Raw genomic sequence first — 22,910 nt, 5'->3', positions numbered from 1 at the left:
AATCCACTCTCCTCAGCCTCCCAAAGGCGCGGGATTACAGGCTGAGCCACCGAGCCTGGTTTATACTTATTTTATTGATAAGGGTGTCAAATATCTTTGTTATTACGATTCTTCCATTAAAACTTCATTAGCCAGGTGCAGTGGCTCATGCCTGTACTTTGGGAGGCTGAGGTGAGAGGAGTGCCTGAGTCTATGTGCTCGAGACCAGCCTAGGCAATATGGTGAGACCTCGTCTCTACAATAAACCAAACAATTAGCCGGGTGCTGTGGTATGGGCCTGTAATTCCAGATACTTGGAAAGCTGAGGGAGAAGGATAGCCTGAGTCCAGTAGGTCAAGGGTGCAGTGGCCATGAGCGTGCTACTGCACTCCAGCCTTCACGACAAAGTGAGACTCCAACTCAAAATAATAAAAAAAAAACTTCGCCGGGCTCGGTGGCTCAGTCTGTAATCCCGCGCTTTGGGAGGTCAAGGTGAGTGAACTGCCTGAGCCCGCAGGCTCAAGACCCGCCTGGGCAACTTGGCGAGACCTCATCTGTACAATAAATTAAAAATTAGCCGGGTATGGTAGCGCTCGCCTGTAGTTCCAGCTACTAGGAAGGCTGAGGTGGAAGGATCACCGGAGCCCAGCAGGTTGAGGCTGCGGTGGCCGGGAACGGCCACTGCACTCCAGTCTGGGCGACAGAGTGAGACTCCAACTCAGAAAAAAAAGAAAATAAATAAATAAATAAATAAAACTTCATTAGTGACAAAAGACAAAAAAAAATGACATAAAAGTTTCTAGATGTCTACTTTGTTTATAATCAGATAATTTTTAATCGTCTTTCGTATTACAATTTTTTCATCTTACATGAAGATGCCCTATTTATGACAGTAATTCTTTTTAAACAAAATTAAAAGTATCTCAGGAAAAAACATAACAAAAGCATTATATAAATATCTAAATATTTTAATTTTAAACTGCAACTTACCATATAAGGAATATTCTGCTTCCTGACCTGTGTCACTCTCACTGGAGGTTGATGTGAGGCTGGTGGTTAAAGTATTACTTAAAGACTGACCAACTGATAAAACTGTTGTTGCTGTAGCTACATTGCTGCTGCTAGTAACACTGGACGTTGACATAGTTACTGTTGATGTAGTACCAGGTGTGGTCAGGTTAGGGAAACTCTGAGCACCCATAAGAGGAGAAGCTAAAGATAAAAATGAAAAAAATCAGTACAGACAGGTAAGATTAGTAGGACTCTTAGAAAAACCAAGTCATACAATTTTTTTTTTAAAAGAGTGAGGTCATGAAACACACTAATAATGAAAAGGTTGAAAAGCAACAACTTTGGGAACCCAACTGAAATCCAACTAAAAAGTCTTGTTTTTATAGGACTATTATTTTTCAAAATATTAAGCCTAGCTTTAAAAAAAAGTGAAACAAGCACTGAAATAATTCCCAATGTATTTTGCAAGGGAATTACTTTGACCTGTTAGTAGTAGCTTAAATTAGAATTTAACTTTCAGAAACTAAAATCAATGTAGAGCCTAAGTAAAAGCTATTCCAGTATGAGGCTTTGGTTTCAATGGACTGTGATAATATTTAATAATCATTTATTTCTTCATGCAACTTTGCTTAACGATTTATTATAAAGGAGTGCAGAACAGAAGTGTTACTACCCTTTTAGAATAAAAGGTTCTTGATCACACCTGATCTGAATTCTTAAAATGTTATGATTCTACAGAACTTAAATTCATATTCCTAAAGTACTGAATTTGATGTAGTTCTATCGGATATGGTTAATGATCTAGTTAAGACTGCAGTCATAACAGCCCTACTTTTCATCCCTCATAGTGGAAAAAGCATTGGTTCCATAAGGAAAAGCTCACTTACTTGCTGTGCTCATCACATTCCTCCCCAAAGTATTAGTGTTGTTATCACTGCTGCTTCGGCTTAGATTCATGTTGTTCGTGGCATTAGTCCGTGCTATGTTTGCCACTCTCCTTACAAAACTCTCCAAGCTAGATGTTTCTCTTGAGGACAGGTTAGGTACACTCGCACTAGAGCTCATAGGGGCCCCGGCAGCCAACAGAGAACTCACTGACAGTCTGTTACTTGCTGAAGAGCTAAGGGGTCGTTGTGAAGCTGCTTCTTTATTAGTTAATTCAGATACTGAACTAACATCAGGAGAGCTAACACTAACAATTCCCATAGATATTGCACTAGACTCCCCAGGAGTACGAACAGAACTATCAGGGCCTAGCTTCCTTTCAGCATTTTCACTTCCTGTTTCCGCTGTTAAGGTGCTGGTGCTTGCACTGGAAGATGACCCTACTTCTGTTTGAGGGACGTTTTCAGCAGATGAAAGAACAACAATTGGTTCATGGACATCAGCTCCTGAAACTATACTGTGTTCCATTACAATTTCTGATCTCCGTTCCGTTTTGGTCGAACCCAAGCTGATGTCGCTGCTACTGGCCACGCTACACACAGAACTGCTGCTTCCTTTTCTACTTGAGGAGCCTGCAGCAGCAGATGTCTTGTCTGGACAGTTGTTTTTCACCAAGCTGCTCCATGATTGCGTTGTGCCTGAAACAGTGGATGAAACAGGTTTGGGTGATGCCACTGTATCAGGGTCGTACCCTGGTGCAAGCTTGAGGTCAAATTTTCCTTCTGCGCCCATACGGTAAGAGTTTGAGCCACCAGCATCCCAGGTGACATCAATCCAGCCTGGAAAGGGACAGGAGTTTGTGAGACCCAGCAGAAAGCAGATAGGAGCGTGTCAGACAGTAGCTCCACAATATGGGATCAGCTTTTCATCAGTGCTTCTCTGAATTTCTACAGTCATTTAAGCTCTGCCAACTAAAATGTAAATTTTTGGACTCTAATCAATTGAAACAATATTTGACTATAGAAAATTGGGTTAGATGTCTAAAAGCCTGTATTATTTAACTCTCATGATATAATTATGTTAAGGAAAAGAAATATGTACTATACACAAGGCTTCTGGGAAATGTTTTAAAATTCTTCCATTTATTTCTCTTATTTCTGAACTGTTCAGTCTAGTGATATTTAAAAGCAATGTAAGGGTCATGTTTATATATACTAGGTTTTTTTAAAAATGATAATTGTTTATAAAATTTAAAAAGACTGACACAAATGGTAAAATACTGCCACTTCAGCAAGTAAATAGAACCTAAATAAAGTTTTTAAATCAGTAAATGTGGTCAAATGTTCTTTCGAGAAGAAAATGCGAGTTTACTATAAATTTTTAAGTTTGGGCTAACCTCTTTAAAAGTCAGACAAAATACTCATATATTAATGTAGAAATTTTAAGTTACTAGCTCAAATTAAACACTAAGTTAGCATTTCGGTTGTGTTCTCAAAGTTCAGTGGTTCCTTGGTTCTCTTATAGTTAAGTTTAATAAGTCTAAATAAACAGAAAATTCTAAAAAAACTTAAAGAGCATGCTGAGCTCTTTTATTAGAACTCTACTATTTGCCAAAATAACATGTAAAGAATTAATGAGCATAATGACATTTAATCACTATCTTTACCTGTACTCAGAAAATGATACTCATTTTTTTTAAAAAGGTAACTAACTTTCAAAAGCAAAAAAATTACCCATTAGAAAGGAAATCAACAGAAATTTTACAATCTTATTTTAGTGTTATAAGCTAACTATTTCAGGGAAAGACACGACACATAAAAAGCGTTTTTTTAAAAAGTATAACAAGTCTTTACAAAGCTCCTAAGCCATATATACACACAGGGCACAAACCCTGGCATACACACCCACCCATACACACAAGTTCATCTATCTTTATGATGAAGCTCAGAGGGAAATAAGTGATACTGAGTTACCTGTGGAGATTATTTGCATGTGAGTTCTGTGAAAGGAAAAGTGCCCCATATCTACATAAGTAGCTTACAAGCATTTTCAATTGCCTCAATTTTTTTCTGCATACTGAATTATTTCCTGAAGAACCAACATTTAACTATCTCTTCTGCTACACAGAAATGTGAGAAAAGGAAAGGTTCAGAAACATCCCAATCCCAAATACAAATGACTTTTGTATTGTATCTACTGATCCAAAAAAAATTGATAATTAATTTCATAGCACTTACCAAACTTTCTAACTGTATGTTTATTTGTTTCACACAGCGGGCAGGGGATCATACTTTTTGTTGATCATTGAAGATCTGAAGCCTAACAAAGTAGGTTTACATAGTAGGTACTCAATATGTGTTAAATAAATGAATATTCCTACTAACATACAGACTCTTTGGAAGGAAAACAGATATAACTTATATAATGTGAAAAATGCTAAAAAATGTAAACCATTTATGTTAGGCTTGAGAATGTGTTTAAACCGATATTTAAACCTGAACCAGCCGGGCTTGGTGACTCAGCCTGTAATTCCAACACTCTGGGAGGCCAAGGCAAGTGGACTGCTTGAGCCCATGGGTTTGAGACCAACCTGGGCAACTTGGTGAGACCTCGCCTCTACAATAAATCAAAAAAATTAACCAGGCGTGGTAGCACGCGCCTGTAGTTCTGGCTACTTGGAAGGCTGAGGTGGAAGGATTGCCAGGGCCCTGCAGGTTGAAATGGGGTGGCAGTGAGTGTGCCACTGCACTCCAGGCTGGATGATGGAATGAGACTCCAACTCAAAAAAAAAATAAAAACAAAAAAAAAAACCTTAACTAGACATGGTAGCTCACATCTGTAATTCCAGCACTTTAGAAGGCTAAGGTGAGAGGATTGCCTGAGTCCAGGGGTTTAAGACCAGCCTGGGCAACTTGGCAAGACCTCGTCTCCCCACAAAAGAAACAAAAAATAAATAAATAATCAGCCTGGCATGGTGGTACATGCCTGTGGTTCCAACTACTTAGATGGCTGAGGTGGAAGGACCACCTGAGTCCAGCAGGTTGAGGTTGCAGTGGCCATGAGCATGCCATTGCACTCCAGCCTGGGCAACAGTGAGACTCCCACTCAAACAAACAAACAAACAAACAAACCTTCTGGCACTGTGTACAGTGGCTCATGCTTGTAATCTTGTTGGGATGCCAAGGTGGGAGGATAGCTTAAGCCCAGGAGTTCAAGACCAGCCTGGGTAACAAAGCAAGACCTTTTTTCTACAAAAAAATAAAATAAAATTACCCAGGTGTGGTGGCACGGCACCTATAGTCCCAGCTACTTGGGAGGCAAGGTAGAAGGAACATCTGAGCCCAGCAGACTGAGGCTGTGATGAGCCGTGATTGTGCCACTGCAGTCTACCCTGGGTTAACAGAGTGAGACCCCAACTCAGAACAAAAAACAAAATAAAATAAAACCTTCTCATGAAACTAAGGGGTGTGTGTGTGTGTGTGTGTGTGTGTGTGTGTGTGTGTGTGTGTGTATGTGTGAGAAACTAAGGGGTGGGTATGTGTGTGTGTATGCCCATACACCTATACATTAGCGTATGGGCACAAAACTCTCAACTCTTTCTATGAGCCAAAAGATAGACAAGAATATAAGGAAGTAGAGTTAGTAATGACTAATCATTATTAGAAAGGGTTGGTTTAAGTATCTGAAAGATAAGAACACTCTGTGACATAAAGATTTTAAGGCATGACTTGATGGGAATGATCATGTTTGTCAGCCAAAACTGAAAGGCTACATGTGTTAGATTAGCAGACATAGGCCTTTCTTGAATGGCAAATTCTAAATTAAAATTCTAATTTTCTTATGCAGTAACTTCAGTTGACTCCATCTAAAGAAAAATGAACTGCATTCACATGTCCCTAACTAGCCTCCTCTTATCAGGTGACACATTTTCGAGGCCAAAACAATTACAGGATATAGAATATTATCCTGTGAATAATAAGTATCATCAAGATGCCAAAAACCAACATTTAAATTTTTGAATTGAATGGTGCTATTGACATCTCAACTATTACCGGTATTTATGAATTATGGCTCACTACAAACCTGCTTTGATTACAGTGATTTGCAATTAGGGTACAATGCTACAAGAAATGCAGTCGGTAGTGTGGTAATTCAAGAAACAGAATCTTAAAATCAATAAATGTAAAGGGTTTGTTTAAATAAATAAATAGCATAATCACATAAAACATGAATATTTTAAGAAATTAAACAAATCAGTCATTTTCCTAAGCACTGTCATTCTTTTTACAGCTCTCTAAATACGTGGTATAAATCGAGAATATGAACATTTAACTTTTTTCTTTTTTAAACATGAGGCAAAATTGATACAAACCAGCCCACTGCCATTTAGGCAAATTACCTGCTAATAAACCAGCTTTATAGCTAGGGAAAAAAAAGTCACTATACTTGCTTTGGAGTGAACAGTAATCTATTAAATGGGTAAGGACTTTGCTAAAGTCTACAGCCTCAAAGAAACTTGATTTACACAATAACCCTTACAAAATATAAAAGTATATAAACCCCTTTCAAAAAAGCAGTTAGACTGAGAAACATTGTGAAACAATCATAATCAACTAACAGGTAAGAGGCTACATTTCTTGCTCAATACTTTAATTTAAAAATACTAAGCCAAAATATTAATCTTTTTTTAATGACTCATAATAAAAAGTTATTGCTTGATTCCAACGAGATTAACAAGATACAGAAAAGCTTAAGAAGCTAAAAATACAATCCAAAGTAAAACTTGAGAATAACAAACTAAGAAAAAAAGGGGTAATGACTCTTGCGGATGGTAAGCTTACACTAGGCTTGATATTCACTTTAAAATATTAGCAGTAAATTTCTAGTCAAAATCTAAGAACTTAAAATCTTCCCTTATTTCTTAATGTTTTTTCCATTGTAATGTGAAATCAATATCAGTTCTTTGATATAGTGCTGCCAGTTTCTACACTACAAGGGTTAAGTACCTACTCACCATTATGTAGTTCTCCTGTGACAGTGCCTTCTCCCTGCGGGCTGCCATCTTGATCTCGCCATTTCCAATCAAGCCCTCTGATTACACGAGCTCCTGGAACCATGTATTTCAGAACTTGGGAGCGTACCAGGCGTCTCTGTCGTCTAAGATTAGCTTCTGCTTCCTTAGCTGCTTTCCCTGTCAGGTAGAAATTAGAGAAATATAAACAAATTACTTTTTACAAATGTAACTGTTTTAGTAAGCTAAAAAAAACTTCCTGTCATCTCTTTACCTAGTTGATCTTCACATACTCCATTAACAGTGCCATAAAGTTCAAATCCAGATAGTGAGAGGTAGTGTGTTTGTCCACTAGCATTTTTCCCCATCTGCTTAATTCTCACATGTCGCCAACCTTGTTTCTCATCCTTTGGTGGATCTAGAGGCCAGGTTGCAGTGGACCTGCAAATGTGTTAGAAAAAAAATTGTGTAATGTTTTAAACAGACAAACAAGTTACTCAAGATGGGGAACATTTTTTACATAATGGAGAACGTATAGAAAAATTAACTTTCATTTTCATTCAGCAGTTCATTACAAGAATAAAAAAATCAATTGAGAAAAAAGTGGTCAAAAAAACAAGTTAACCAGCCTGACCAACATAGTGACACTGTCTCTACAAAAAAAATTGTTAAAGTTTTGCTGGGCATGGTAGCGTGTGCCTATAATCCTAACTACTTGAGAGGCTGAAGCAAGAGGAACAGAGCCACAATCACATCACTGCACTCTAGCTAGGGCGACAGAGAGAGACCCTGTCTCAAAAAAAAATGTGACTCATAACATTAAATGATTTATGATTAATATAACCCAAAGATAAAAGACAAGAAGCTGGCACAGTGGGGCATGCATGTTTTCCCGGCTACTAAGAGAGGGTTTCTTGAGCTCAGGACGTCAAGACCAGTCTGGGTAACCTACAAAGATCATCTCTTAAAAAATATTTTTAAAACAAACTGGGGTGAGACTCCAACTCACCTGCTGTCTTAGATACTTGGAAGGCTGAGACAGGAGAATCATTTGAGCCCAAGAGTTAAACACTGCAGTGAACTACGATCACACCACTATACTTCAACCTGAGCAGTGTGAGATCTTGATTTTTTTTTTAAAGGACCAGGTGCAGTGACTCATGCCTGTAAACCCAGCACTTTGGGAGGCCAGACCAAGAAGATTGCTCCAGCCCGAAGTTCAAGACCAGCCTAGGCAACATAGCAAGACCTCATTTCAAATAAAAAATAAAAATTTTAAAAATTAAAAATAATTCTTGCCAGGTGCAGTGGTTCATGTCTGTAATCTTAGCATTTTGGGAAGCAGAGAGGGAAGCAGGGGTTCAACACCAGCCTGGGCAACTTGGTGAGAACTCGTCTCTACAATAAGTAAAAAAATTAACCAGGTGTGGTGATGTGTGCCTGTAGTTCCAGCTACTTGGAAGGCTGAGGCAGGGCAGCAGAGTGAGTCTCCAACTCAATAAACAAATAAATAAACAACTCTTGCAAAGTTTTAAATAATGTATTAAAAATTTTTTTTTTTTTTAGAGTCTCACTCTGTCACCCAGATTGAAGTGCAGTGGCCGCTCTAGGCACCCGGCTAATTTTTTGATTTATTGTAGAGATGAGGTCTCACCAAGTTACCAGGTGGGTCTCGAACCCGCGGGCTCAGGCAATCCACTCACCTCATCCTTCCAAAGGCACGGGATTACAGGCTAAGCCACCGAACCCGGCTTAAAATTTTAACTTTAAAGCTATAAAAGGCTGAAAACATTATTACTAATTCTAATGTTAAGAAGCTCTTTTCATGCTGTATCAAATGCAGAAAGCAATTTAAGTACATACTCTAACCCTTGAAATGTTCCACAACATCCAATTAAAACTTAGAACTAAATTTTTAGAAATACAATTACTGACCTTGTCTTAAAATATACGACCAATATATCAAAATTAGGAAGAGATATATAAAGAAAATTTTAACTCAACAATATAACCAGCGATAGCTTCTATTAATTTGTTCAGCATTCATAATATTATGAATACTTATAATACTTATGAATGTTTTTAAACAAAGCTAATTCCATCTTTCTGTATTCATTAATGTGCTATGTGTGTGTGTATGAACTTTTAAAATATTCATCACTGCTTGGCCCTCGGCTAATATCAAGTGTAAAATAAATACTTAGCTCAACTTTCTACTAATATTTAATCAAAACTCTTGGACAAAGTTTTGATAAGTCAGTATTTCCAAGTTTTAATGCATAAACTGAAGTATCAAGTGATTTATTTTTAGAAAGAAAGTCTTGCTTCAATATGTCCCAGAGAAGAAAGCTATAGAGTATAACATTATAAGAATAAACAAAGCTCTTTACTGAGTTTTCCAATTTGCAAAGATTCCTCAACTAACCCTGGTTCATTGAGACTGCAGTCATCAACATGGGTATACAAAGAAGTCCAGTTCTGTCCATCTTTGGATACCTGGAAAACCCAATTTCTCAGTGCAGACCTTCCATAACCACGAGCATGACGAAGTGTATATGCTGATGGTATCACCCAGAGACCCAGATCTATGGCAAACCAGGCATTCTTATCATCATTGCTATGACAATTTAAAGCTGAATTATCACGACTTAATATGTCTTCTAAGCGACCATAAGGTAGATTTCTTCCTTCTGATGATGTTACTACTACAAGTCCATAAGCAGCTGGATTCACCCATTCATATGCAGTTCTACACAAAAACAAAGAAAAGTTAGCAACAAATAACGTTAAAATAATTACATCTGTCCATTTAGTTTTTAAATACACAATATCAATTTAAACACAATTCTAGAATTAGCAATTCAGGCAGTTTTTTCCTCATAAAAAGTAATTTGGATAATCTTAATATGGACCTATAAAACAAAATTCCTTAAACAACAGAACATTCAAAGAGTGGTGGATAATTTTATTCTACTTTCTAGAATTTTTTTTTCAAGTAAATATTGTCAACTCTAGCTTAAGTAAAATGACTTACTTTGCATTTGTCCCAATCCAGTAAATGATTCCATTTTCATCAAAATCATGCTGATGTCGAAATATAAAATTTTGGCCTTCTCTTAATTTTCGAACAAAAACAAATGATGATCGGTCAAAATCATACCACTGCTTTGCTACCTAAACCAAAGAAAATGTAGAAGACATTCATTTTAATAAAGTTATTTTCAAGGACATGACCCACTTTTTCCCTGTCCCTTTCATGTAAATTGTATGGAGGGGTTTTTTTTTTTGAGTTGGAATCTCACTCTGTTGCTCAGGCTGGAATGCAGTGGCATGCTCACAACCAGCCCAGTAATAACCTCCTGGGCTCAGGTGATCCTTCTGCCTCAGCCTTCCAAGTAGCTGGAACTACAAGCATATGGCTAATTTTTTGATTTACTGAAGAGACGAGGTCTCGCCAAGTTGCCCAGGCTGTTCTCGAATCCATGGGCTCAGGCTATCGCCTCACCTCAGTCTCCCAAAGTGCTGGGATTTCAGCTTTGAGCCACCGCACCCAGCCAATTATTTTTTTTTAATTTAATTTTTTTTTAGTAAACATATTTTTTATTATAAAATTGTGGGGTACGGTTAAGGGTTAGGTATATAAATGTGCATTGTTCAGGCACCCTTGTTAATAAGGGCAATTATTTTTTATTATAACAAATGCTCATTAAAAAAAACTTGAAAAATGTATAGAAAATTTTAAAAGTCCCACAACCCAAGAATTCCACTATTAATACCAGAGTATTTTAGTCTATTATTTCAATGAATAGGATAAAACAGTCTCAATCACAATGTACAAAAATATTTTTCTATCATTTTAATAGTCATATAATATTCAAATTAATAGAAATAATCACCACACCCAAATCATTTGTCAATTAAAAATAAATTTTAAAAAACTTTTTAGACAAATAATTATCTACTTGGCATTCCTTTATTGATGGAAATTAAGGTTTTATTCACTATTTCACTATTAATAAAGAACTAAAACATACATGTTTATGTAGAAGGTATTTGTTAGTATATGCAAGATTAGTAATTTTCTTCAAATAAATTCCTAAGCTGGACTTACAAGGTCAAACTGTATTATCCAAGCTCCAGATACATACTTCCCCCAACTACTATTCTATAATGGGCTAAACCACAGTCAAGAATGCTTATGTCATCATGTCCTAGCCAGAAGCATACCATTTTCAAGAGGTACTGTTCCAGAGATTCCACTGTAGCTAAAGGTTCCATCTTTAACATTCTGCCAGTTCGGTCTATCAATGCAGTTTCACCAGGTGCACGTTCCAACCGAAATCGCAATCTTCTTGTAAGTATCTATACAAAAATGATTGATAATACTTTGGGAAATGGCCTGCTTTTTTTCTTGGAATTATAAAAATGACACACACTATATAACCCCAACAACTGACATTTATAAAATATAATCATAATGGAGGTATCAATAAACAAATGTCTGCTTTCAATGAAATGTCTTTTTTAAAAAAAGGTCTGGCTGGGCGTGGTAGCTCACGCCTGTAATTCCAGTACTTGGGGAGACTGAGGCAAGAGGACTGCCTGAGCCCATGGGTTCGAGACCAGTCTGGGCAACTTGGCAAGACCTCGTCTCCACAATAAATCAAAAAATTAGCCAGGCACGGTGGTGCACGCCTATAGTTGCAGCAGCATGAAAGGCTAAGGTGGAAGGATCGCCTAAGTCCAACAGGTTCAGGCTGCAATGGCCATGAGCATGCCACTGCACTCCGGCCTGGGTGACAAAGTAAGAATCCAACTCAAAAAAAAAAAAACAACAAAAAAAGACCCACTATAATAAGTAATTGCGGCTATCAAGAAAAAGTCACAGCCTGGGCAATATAGTGAGACCTAATCTCTACAAAAAAAAGTTTAAAAATTAGTCGGGTATGGTGGCATGTGCCTGCAATCCCAGCTACTCAGGAGACTGAGGCAGAAGGATCACCTAAGCCCAGGATGTTGAGTTTGCAGTGGGCCATTGCACTGAGAGTGCCACTGCACTCTAGCCTGGGCAACAGAGTAAGACCTGCCTCAAAACAAAAAGAAAAAATAAAGTTAACTTGCTAGAATTTCTAAACAACATCAAATATATACAGTTGAAGTAAACTTATTACAAAACAAATTAACAGAAGTATTAAATCTCTAACTTTATAGCTTGCAATTTTAAAAGTAATTTTTTAAAAAGTAGCTAATTAGACTATTCCTCTTAAGCTACCATATATTATATATAATGTGTATCCCTAATCTAAGTCTGGAATCTGAAATGCTCCAAAATCTGAAACATTTAGAGCAACATGATCCTCAAAGAAAACGCTCATTGGAGCATTTCAGATTGCAGACTGCAGATTAGGAATGCTCAGCCTGTATAATCTAAAGTTAGTAAAATAGCTTTTAATCCAATATATTTTAGTAAGCAACATGTACAAGACTAGCAATGCTAGATAGCGTCACTTCTGTGTAAACCTTAACTAATTCCTATAAAAACATAATGAAAGATTTATATGTGCATTTTGGCATCATTTTAGACTGCAAAATTACCAGAGAGCACATTCCTGGCCTTCCTGTCTTTGGATCTTGCACAATCTCCTGAAATGGAAAGCGTATAATAAATGATATTGGTGCTCCTAGGACTATATAATGTATAAGCAGGTGAATTGCCAGTCTTTGAGACTTATCTCCAACTCATTTACTTACCAAGTATAAAGCCCAAAAATGGTAGACCAAACAGACCCCTTGCTACTACTAGTCTGTCTGAAACAAAACACAAAGTAGCCCTCTACCTCTTTTTAAAAATATATATAGAACATTAGGTGCACCAACAACACTGTATGACTCCAGATAAGCACTCTAGTCTGGGAGTCTAGTGGCTTCAGTAACACTACTGGATTTTGGGTATGGCCAGTTTAGATTGCTTTCAGAAGGCATCACTTTAGCAAATATAGATCCTTAGTCACTTACTAAAGGATATATTTAAAACAAACTACTCCATGCAACAAAATGATACAGATAATATCCTTAGCAGAAAGACCAACTAAGAAATACTAAGAAACCCACAAAAAAAAATGTGATAAAGATCTGGACTGGATATCTAGATCCTAGCTGCTAATACAAGAATAACTGAATGAATAAATTAGAAAGATAAATGTATTTTAATATGATGGAAGGAATAGGAAGAAATTGGCTATAAAGCCATGTAATCAAAAGGAATAGCAAAGGACAAGAAATATAGCTCTAAGCAATGACATAAAGACATGAAAAAAGAACTGTGTTTAAAATAATTTCATATTTTTCTTATGTTGACAACAGAGATAAGAAAAGGATTTGCCACGGTCTGAATTTCTGTGCCTCCCACCCTCCAAATTCATATGTTGAAATTTAATCCCCAGTGCAGTGGCTTTGGGCCATAGGGCCTTTGAGGTGATTAGATCACAAGGCAGAACCCTCATGAATGGGATTAGTATCCTTATAAGAGGTCTGAGAGAGCTTGGTCACCTCTTCTGTCATGTGAAGACACAGCCAGAGATGCCATCTCTGAGAACCAAGCCCTCACCAGACACCAAAAGTGCCGGCACCTTGATCTTAGACTTCCAGCCTCTAGAACTGTAAGCACACATCTCTACTGTTTATAAACCACCCAGGTATTTTTTTATCAGAGCCCAAAAGGAGCTGACTCATAACTGTAGAATAAGACAGATTTCTCTGCTTTTTCCACTGATAAAATATCTTTTCCATTATATTTATCAAATATAATTTATTTCTTAAATGCAAATTCATTAAATGAATAAATGCATCATTTTCCATAGTGATTTGATCATACAAAATAGAGGTGAAGTACCAATACATTCAAGAGTTATTAAAAAGATCAATAAAAGGGCACTTAAGGTAAAATATTTAAAAATTAAGCAGAATCATTTTTCTTTTAATCCAATATGAAAGAAAAAAAAATTGTTAAAAAAACAACAACAACAATGTTCCTAAATGGATTTAGCAATATTAGTTATTACATTTTTCATGGTTACCTGGAGGTTATATGTGGATCCTGGTGTGTCATACAAATGGAGAGGTAGACGTTCAATAGATTCTAGCACGGCTATTAATTTTCGAATTAATGCAACTGCTGGCCGACTGTGAAAAAAAAATTGTTAAGAACTTTGTATAACTTCATACAGATGTTCATAAAAAACTGTAATAATTCATGACCAGTCTGGGCAATTTGGTGAATAAATCAAAAACTTAGCTGGGTGTGATAGCGAGTGTCTGTAGCTCCAGCCACTTCGAAGACTGATATTGAAAGATTGCCTGAGCCCAGCAAGGCAATGCTGAGGTAGGGTGGCCATGAGTGTGCCACTTGCCTTCCAGTCTGGGCGGAAGAGTGAGACTCTGACTTAAATAAACCCAAAACAACTTGGATGGATTTACAGTTTATTATACCTAGTGATCTATCACAGAAACAAAAAACAGACTACCATATGTTCTCACTCACAAGCAGACCTTGAACAATTAATATAATACTATAAGAAAAGTGGCAATAGTGGGAAACTGCCAGGAGAGTGAGGGGGTAGGACTGGCAGTTGAGAGAAACTGCCAGGGAAGCAGGGAATACACCTTTATCAACAAGGGTACCTGCATAATGAACATTTGCATACCTAACCCTGAATTGTGCCCCACATTTTTAAATTAAAAAAATTTTTTTGGCTGGGCTCAGCTGCTCAGTCTGTAATCCCAGCACTTTGGGAGGCCGAGGTAAGTGGATTGCCTGTGCCCACAGGTTCGAGACCCACCCGGGCAACTTGGCAAGACCTTGTCTCTACAATAAATCAAAAATTAGCCGGGCGTGGTAGCGCACGCCTGTAGTTCTGGCTACTTGGAAGGCTGAGGCGGAAGGATCGCCGGAGCCCAGCAGATAGAGGCTGCGGTGGCCGGGAGAGTGCTACGGCACTTCAGTCTGACTGACAGAGTAAGACTCCAACTCAAAAAAAAAATTTTTTTTTAATCTTCAAAGTACTGACAGAAAACAACTATAAAACAATAAGAAATTCAAACAAAAACAAAAACACTACAGTAACCAAAATTATTCAGACCCCTGTTGTTTCATGACTACAAAGTTTAAATCTTTAAAGTAAAATATTTAAAGCTTAAGCAGAATCATTTTTCTTTTAATCCAATGTGAAAGAAAAAAATTGTATTAGATTACTTCTGAGTAGGCAAAGATACTCTCACAACTCAATTTCCTTTACTTAAAGACAAAATACTGCCCAGACTTGGTGGCTCAGCCTGTAATCTCAGCACTTTAGGAGGCCGAAGCGAGTGGAATGTCTGAGCCTGCGGGTTCGAGACCAGCCCAGGCAACTTGGTGAGACCTCGTCTCTACGATAAACCAAAAATTAGCCAGGCACCGGACTCGGTAGCTCAGCCTGCAATCCCACGCCTTTGGGAGGCTGAGGTGAGTGGATTACCTGAGCCCGTGAGTTCGAGACCCGCCCGGGCAGCGAGACCTCATCTCTACAATAAATCAAAAATTAGCCAGGCATGGTAGTGCATGCCTGTAATTCCGGCTACTCGGAAGGCTGAGGCGGAAGAATCACCGGAGCCCAGCAGGTCGAGGCAGCGGTGGCCGGGAGCGGCCACTGCCTTCCAGTCTGGGCGACTGAGTGAGACTCCAACTCAAACAAAAAAAAAAGAGCTAGGACCAGTGGTGCACCTGTAGTCCCAGCTACTCAGGAGGCTAAGGTGGAAGGACGGCTTGAGCCCAAGAGTTTGAGACTGTTGTGCATAATGAGAGCACCTGTGCATAACCACTGTACTCTCGCCTGGGCAACACAGTGAGATTCTACCTCCTTAAAAAAAAAAAAAATCACCTATAACCTTTAACACAGTATAACTACTTAAGGAATCGATGTAAAAAGATGCTTCCATTGAGACTAGCCTATGTTAGTATGAGTAATAATTTGTAAGAACAAAATGTTTACTATAGTAATATCCAATAAATTATTACTTTTTATAGAGAAAGAAGTATGTACTCATTAAAAATGGTATTTGAGTCTGGGCATGGGGGTTCACACCTGTAATCCCAGCACTTTCAGAGGTAGAGGCAAGAGCTACTAACAGCCAATCTATTTCAATCTATATCCCCACCCAGCTCTCTCATTCCTACATATTTTGAAAAAATGCCAGAAAGTTTATTGTTTAATCTGGAAGTATTTTCAGTATGTATTCCTACAAAATAATTATTTTTAAAAAATCAGTCATACCTAAAAAAAAGAATTAACAATTTATTTAATCAGTGTTCAAATTTTCACTGAATCTTAAATAGGAATGTAATTTAAATGATCAGCTGCATTTATACCAAACAAGTAATTTAAGTAAATTTTCTTTTATTGCATTAGATTAAGAAAATACTTCACAATTTTGCTCTTATACATTTATAATATAAGCTACTTTTCTGTTGAATAAAAGAGTTACCTCTATGTGTATAAATGCCACATAAGACTTGTTTCAGAGAAAATATATCAACTATACAAATATTAAAAACACCAAAATCAAAAAATTTGGAGTTTTACCTTTCATCATCTTCATTTTCACTAAAAGCTGTTTTGAAAACATTTATTCTTTCTACCAGTTGACTACAATCTTGTTTCATATCCAAATCCATGCTCTAAAGAAAACAAAAAGTAGAAAGTACAAAACACATTTTTAAGAATCTTACTATAATTTATCAAAAACTCATGGAGACATAAATATGAATATATTATAAATGGTCAATATAAGTGAAATCATTAATCACTTATTCTTTCAAATAAAATTATTTTTACTGCTACAGCTAACATATATAATTTTTTCCTTCTTCAATGTAATAATGTAGTCAGCAATCATGCTGCAAAATAAGTGTTTCCACAGTTGACTTCTGATTATACATGAATCAACATTATCCTTTTGTTTTTTTGCATCAGCAACTCACCCTGTACCCAGGCTGAGTGCAGTGGCACAATCACAGCTCACTACAGCCTCAACCTCCTGGGCTCAAGTGAGCCAGTGATCCTCCCACCTCAGCCTTCCAAGTTGGAACTACAGCAAGTACCACCATGTCCAGCTAATTTTTTTTTTTTTTTGTAGAGAAGAGGTCTCATTATGTTGCCAGGCTGGTCTCAAACACCTGGGCTCAAACAATTCTCCCACCTCAGCCTCCCAAAGTGCTGGGATTATAGACATGAGCCATCATGCAAGCCCATTTTCCATTTTAACCTTATTAGTTACTTTAGTGAGTAATAGGAAAAAACTGATACATCAAAACCATGATTTCACAGACACTAAATGATATAATGTGATATATTACTATAATTTAATAAACGAGCATAAGTAACAAATTATAAAATGTATGAAGGGAATGAAGTTCATTGAAGTAAATCTTAAGAGTTTATCATTATCTTCAAAGATTAAGACATTAAAACTAAGTAGAACTAAAATGGGAAGAATTATGTTCTTTCATTAAAATAAAAGAAACTTTTTTTTTTTTGAGTCAGAGTCTCACTCCATCGCCCAGGCTGGAGTGCAGTGGCACACTCATTGCCACCCCAACGTCGACCTGCTGGGTGGACTCTGGTGATCCTTCTACCTCAGCCTTCCAAGTAGCCAAAACTTCAGCGTGTGCTACCATGCCCAGTTAATATCTTGATTTACTGTAGAGATGAGGTCTCACCAAGTTGCCTGGGCTGGTCTTAAACACGCAGGCTCAGGCAATCCACTCACCTCAGCCTCCCAAAGTGCTGGGATTATAGGCTGAGCCACCGAGCTCGGCCAAGAAAAAATTTTTATGACAATAAAGATACCACTAGATTGAAGAAAAATATAAGGTTATTAGCAAATACTTGCTAAATACATAAACTTTCTAAGCTTTCATTGTTCATAAGTTAATTTAATGCATATAGTTTAGGTATTTAAGAATCTGTATAGACTTATTCTAATTTATGTAACTTACAAGAAAATCACAGCAACGAACAATGCCAAATGCTAGGTTACAGCGTTTTTATACGGCAAAATCCTCAACAAATTATAGCTGGGGAACTTAGAAATCAAAATAAACTCAATTATTTGATCAAAGTAAAGACACAACTTAAAGGGTTGGAAAAATTAGAAATGGAAGATTAAAAAACATTACTCACTCTTTAAATATTCCTTGACAAAACAACTAATCATTTTACCAAGTGTAACTACAAATAATTTTTAAAACGACATACTATACTTTTGTTCTATAGTACTTAATAAACTTACATTGTTTAAAACAGTAAGAAGTGCTTGCACCAAGCCACTACTGCACATTTCATATGGTGAAATTGTGTTTTCATCCTTCAAAAGCACAATTAAGTTTTCTAAAGCTGTCTTCATTAAGTCTCTCCAAGTGTTCTCACCCTCAATACACTAAAAGAAAAAAAAAATTTTAATGAAGACAAAACTCTTAAAATAACATCAGAACATCAATTATCATGAAAATAAATTCGATATTAAACAAGATTAAAAATGCAAATTAAAGCAAATTACCTGTACCAGAGGTCAGCAAACTTTTCAGTAAAAGGCCCAGTATAAGTATTTTAGCCTTTGCAGGCCACATAGCATCTGTCACAAGTATTCAATCATAGTTGTGACATCAAAGCAGTCATAGACAATATGTAAAATGAGTATAGCTACATGTGATAAAACTTATTTACAGACACTGAAATTTGATTTTCATTGTTATTTCCATGTGGCCATGAAATATTATTTTTCTTTTGTTTTTAATCATTTAAAAATATAAAAACCATTCTTACCTCACAAAGTCATACAAAAGCAGACAGCAGGTCAGCTTTGGCCCATGGGCTATAATTTACTGACCCCTACTCAATATCAATAAAGGATAGAGGTGGAAAAAAAACAAACTAAAATTCACTGTGGGTCATAAAATTAGGGGCTGGCATACTTGTCTATTTGTATGAAGTTCCCAAGATGACTCTAACTGAGTTGCTATGTTTCTGAGTGTTACCACTACTCCACGAGGCATGCTTTCAACAGCTTTAAAGTGGTCATCATATAAATCTCGAGCCATAGTTCGTACCTACCAAAATAAACACAGTAAATGTGAATTTTCAATACAATTAATAATTTTACCAAATCTTCTCCTTTTTTTTTTTTTTTTGAGTCGGAGTCTCACTCTATCACCCAGTCTGGAGAGCAGTGGCATGCTCACGGCCACTGCAGCCTCGACCTGCTGAGCTCAGGTGATCCTTCTGCCTTAGCCTTCCAAGTAGCTGGAACTGTAGGCAAACACCACCATGCCCGGTTAATTTTCTTATTTATTGTAGAGATGAGGTCTCACCAAGTTTCCCAGGCTGGTCACAAAACTCATGGGGGGTTCAGGCAATCCTCTCACCTTGGCTTCCCAAAGTGCTGGGATTATAGGCATGAGCCATTGTGCCTGGCTAAAACCTTCTCTTTTTACACGTATGCATACAACTTGAAGAATTAAAATTCTTATGCCTTCTCAGCTTCCAAAAAATGTTACTATTATTCATGTATGTTGAATGTTCTAATCTTTAAAAGAAGTACTCTAGTAGATTTCAGCAGTAGTAACTAAAACAAATCTTTCTTCCTAAACCCTCAATGTGACAGTAAAACTAAAACAAATCTTATAATTTTTAATTTTTGGTTATTTAAACTTCATATTTATATGCTAAATATATATACCTATTTTATTTAAAACAAATTTACAAAATCTGTAAAAACAAAAACTTTTGTTTTTTTAAAATAAGTAACCTGTTTATGGATAACCAATTAGAAAATACAAATAAGCAACAAAATAATTAAACCACTTATAAGTCCATCAATCAAAGTTGACCCCTTTAACATTATGAGGTATATCTTAGGTTTTATTATTTTTTTTCTTTTACTTTTCTTTTTGTCTTTTTTCTATTTATGTTATGTACACATGGCATATATGAAACTCATATACTTACATATTTCACCATGAGAAGGAATGAGCACACTGTCATTTTAGGCACAAATGACTTCTCACTCAAGTTAAAATTTGAGAGAACGACCCACATATGCCCTAGGCTTGGGGCTAATGAAATTTAGTATATGATACTATTTATAAATGTATGCTTAAATAAAGCAAATTTACAATTTATCTAATACTATTTTAAGCACAAACTAACCCAGCTTCACTTGACCATCTCAGCCTTCCAAGTAGGTTGGAAGTATAGGTGGGCACCACCACACCCGGCTAATTTTTTTTATTGATTATAGAGACAAGGTCTTGCCAAGCTGCCCAAGCTGGTCTCGAAATCCTGGGCTCAGGCGATTCTCTTGCCTCTGCCTCCCGAAGAGCTGGGATTACGGGCGTGAGCCACTGAACCTTGCTAAATTTTTTACTTATATATTGTAGAGAAGAGGCCTCGCCAAGTTGTCCAGGCTGGTCTTGAACCCCTATGCTTATTAGGCAATCAGCCTGCCTCCGCCTCCCAAAGTGCGGGGATTGTAGAGTGAGCCACCATGCCCAGTTATGTCAAAAAACTTTGAACAAGCCGGGCTTGGTGGCTCAGCCTGTAATCCCACGCCTTTGGGAGGCTGAGGTGAGTGGATTGCCTGAGCCCGCAGGTTCGAGACCCGCCTGGGCAGCGAGAACTCATCTCTACAATAAAAAAAAAAAAAAAATCAGCCGGGCATGGTAGCTCATGCCTGTAATTCCGGCTACTCGGAAGACTGAGGCAGAAGGATCGCTGGAGCCCAGCAGGTTGAGGCTGCGGTGGCCGGGAGCGGCCACTGCACTCCAGTCTGGGCGACAGTGTGAGACTCCAACTCAAAAAAAAAAACATTGAACAAACTATTCCTTTATAAAAACAACATTAATAAAGAAAAACTCAAGTTAAAACTAATAGTTAAAATGATTTTTACTTAAAAATTAGTATATTTTGATACATACTGTTTCAATATACAAAAGAACAGCCACCTGGCCAATGAGTTGACACTGATTTCAAATCTAGAAAGTGAATAAATTAAAAAAAATTTTTTTTGAGTCAGAGTCTCACTGTGTTGCCCAGGCTGGAGTGCAGTGGCACACTCATAGCCACTGCAGCCTCTACCTGCTGGGCTCAGATGATCCTTCCACCTCAGTCTTCCAAGTAACTGGAATCACAGGTATGTGCTGCCACTCCCAGTTAATTTTTTTTTTTTTTGATTTATTGTAGAGATGAGGTCTCGCCCAGTTCCCCAGGCTGGTCTCAAACCCATAGGCTCAGGCAATCCTCTAGCCTTCACCTCCCATAGTGCTGGGATTACAGGTGTGAGCCAACATGTCTGGATCAATAATTTAAAAAAAAAAAAAATGAGAACATAGATATGAGATGATATTGTCATTGACTTATTTTTTGTTTGTATAATGAAATTTCAGTTCCCCACAAATTGAAGTGCTGTCTAGTGTTGCTAAGCACAAGAAGGCTGTAATGTACCTCACAGAAAAAAATGTCTGTCCTAAATAAGCTTTGTTCAGGCATAACAAAGTAGTGTTGGCCACTTCAATGAAAACAAATGAATGATATATATTAAATAAGGTGTCTTTAAACAAAGGCACAAATAAAACAAGTTGACAAAAATATTGTTATCACAGGCCCAAAGAAATATAACCCAGTATGTCCCCTCGAAGCAATAGTTCAGTATTCACCGCAACTTTATGGAATGTAACTACTGTGAATAACAAAAGTTAAAGAATAACAATTGATCATATTTTTTTTTTTGAGTTGGAGTCTCACTCTGTCGCCGAGACTGGAGTGCAGTGGCACGCTCCTGGCCACTGCAGCCTCGACCTGCAGGGTTCCCATGATCTTTCCGCGTCAGCCTTCCAAGTAGCTAGAACAACAGGCGTGTACTACCACGCCCGGCTAATTTTTTGATTTAATGAGATGAGGTCTCGTCAAATTGCCCAGGTGGGTCTCAAACCCGTGGCCTCAGGCAATCTACTCACCTCAGCCTCCCAAAGCGTGGGATTACATGCTGAGCCACAGAGCCAGGCTTGATCATATTTTTAAACTCAGATTTCTTTTAGCATTTTAAGCGCTATCTTCAATTAAGTGAGACATTTCTTTCTCAAACGCTTTTGCTATATCATGAGTTACATAAACTCTCTACCTTTATACTTTTTTTTAAAAAAAGCAATCAAAAAATTATAGCGATTAATAAATATTCACTTAAAATAAAAATCAAAGCATGTTCTTTCTAAAGTTGGCATCTGAAAATACCTTTGAGATAAACCACATTCAGAATGAGAAATGAAGATCTTTAACATAAAAAATCTGCTCCAAATAAAAAGCATTATTATAATTTCTATGCTCAAAGCCATTTAAAACACAAGTATTGTCCCCTAATCCCAACTACCTACAATCAATCTTTGCATACTGTATTTAAAAACCACTTTATTGGCCGGGTTCAGTGGCTCAGCCTGTAATCCCAGCACTTTGGGAGGCCGAGGCAAGTAGACTACCTGAGCCCGTGGGTTCGAGGCCCACCTGGACAACTTGGGGAGACCTCATCTCTACAACAAATCAACAATCAGCCGGGCGTGGTGGCGCGCACCTGTAGTCCGGCTACTTGGAAGGCTGAGGCGGAAGGATCGCCGGAGCCCGGCAGGTCGAGTCTGCGGTGACCGGGAGCGGCCACTGCACTCCATTCTGGGCGAAAGAGTGAGGAGACTCCAACTCAAAAAACAAAAACAAACAAACACAACAAAATCACTTTATAGCAAGGCATGGTGGCATGCACCTGTAATTCCTGCTACTCAGGAGGCTGGGGTAAGGATGGCTTAAGTCCAAGAGTTCTAAAACCAGCCTGGACAAAATAGTGAAACTCATCTCAAAAAACAAAACAAAACAAAAAAAACCAGCCAGGCTCAGTGGCTCAGCCTGGAATCCCAGCACTTTGGGAGGCCAAGGTGAGTGGATTGCCT

At 37.5% G+C, this 22,910-nt stretch overlaps 1 protein-coding gene across 1 annotated transcript in view; it reads right to left on the bottom strand.

Annotated features, from left to right (window-relative positions):
• The window catches only part of HECTD1 (HECT domain E3 ubiquitin protein ligase 1), a 104,102-nt gene that overhangs the window by 25,446 nt on the left and 55,746 nt on the right, over positions 1-22,910 (bottom strand). Inside the window, exons 16-26 of the mRNA XM_008073013.2 lie at positions 18,894-19,028; positions 18,212-18,358; positions 16,504-16,598; positions 13,963-14,068; positions 11,114-11,248; positions 9,921-10,060; positions 9,312-9,635; positions 7,161-7,327; positions 6,890-7,066; positions 1,878-2,714; positions 970-1,191 (exon numbers count right to left, since the gene is read on the bottom strand). Coding sequence (XP_008071204.1) covers positions 970-1,191; positions 1,878-2,714; positions 6,890-7,066; positions 7,161-7,327; positions 9,312-9,635; positions 9,921-10,060; positions 11,114-11,248; positions 13,963-14,068; positions 16,504-16,598; positions 18,212-18,358; positions 18,894-19,028 — 2,485 coding nt within the window. The remainder of the gene's footprint in view (positions 1-969; positions 1,192-1,877; positions 2,715-6,889; positions 7,067-7,160; positions 7,328-9,311; positions 9,636-9,920; positions 10,061-11,113; positions 11,249-13,962; positions 14,069-16,503; positions 16,599-18,211; positions 18,359-18,893; positions 19,029-22,910) is intronic.

The sequence above is a fragment of the Carlito syrichta genome, unplaced genomic scaffold, assembly GCF_000164805.1.
Source record: "Carlito syrichta isolate Samal-C Ts95f unplaced genomic scaffold, Tarsius_syrichta-2.0.1 Scaffold315592, whole genome shotgun sequence".
Classification (NCBI taxonomy): domain Eukaryota; kingdom Metazoa; phylum Chordata; class Mammalia; order Primates; family Tarsiidae; genus Carlito; species Carlito syrichta.
Note: the sequence above shows the minus strand (reverse complement) of the source record. Positions and strands in the feature narration are given on the sequence as shown.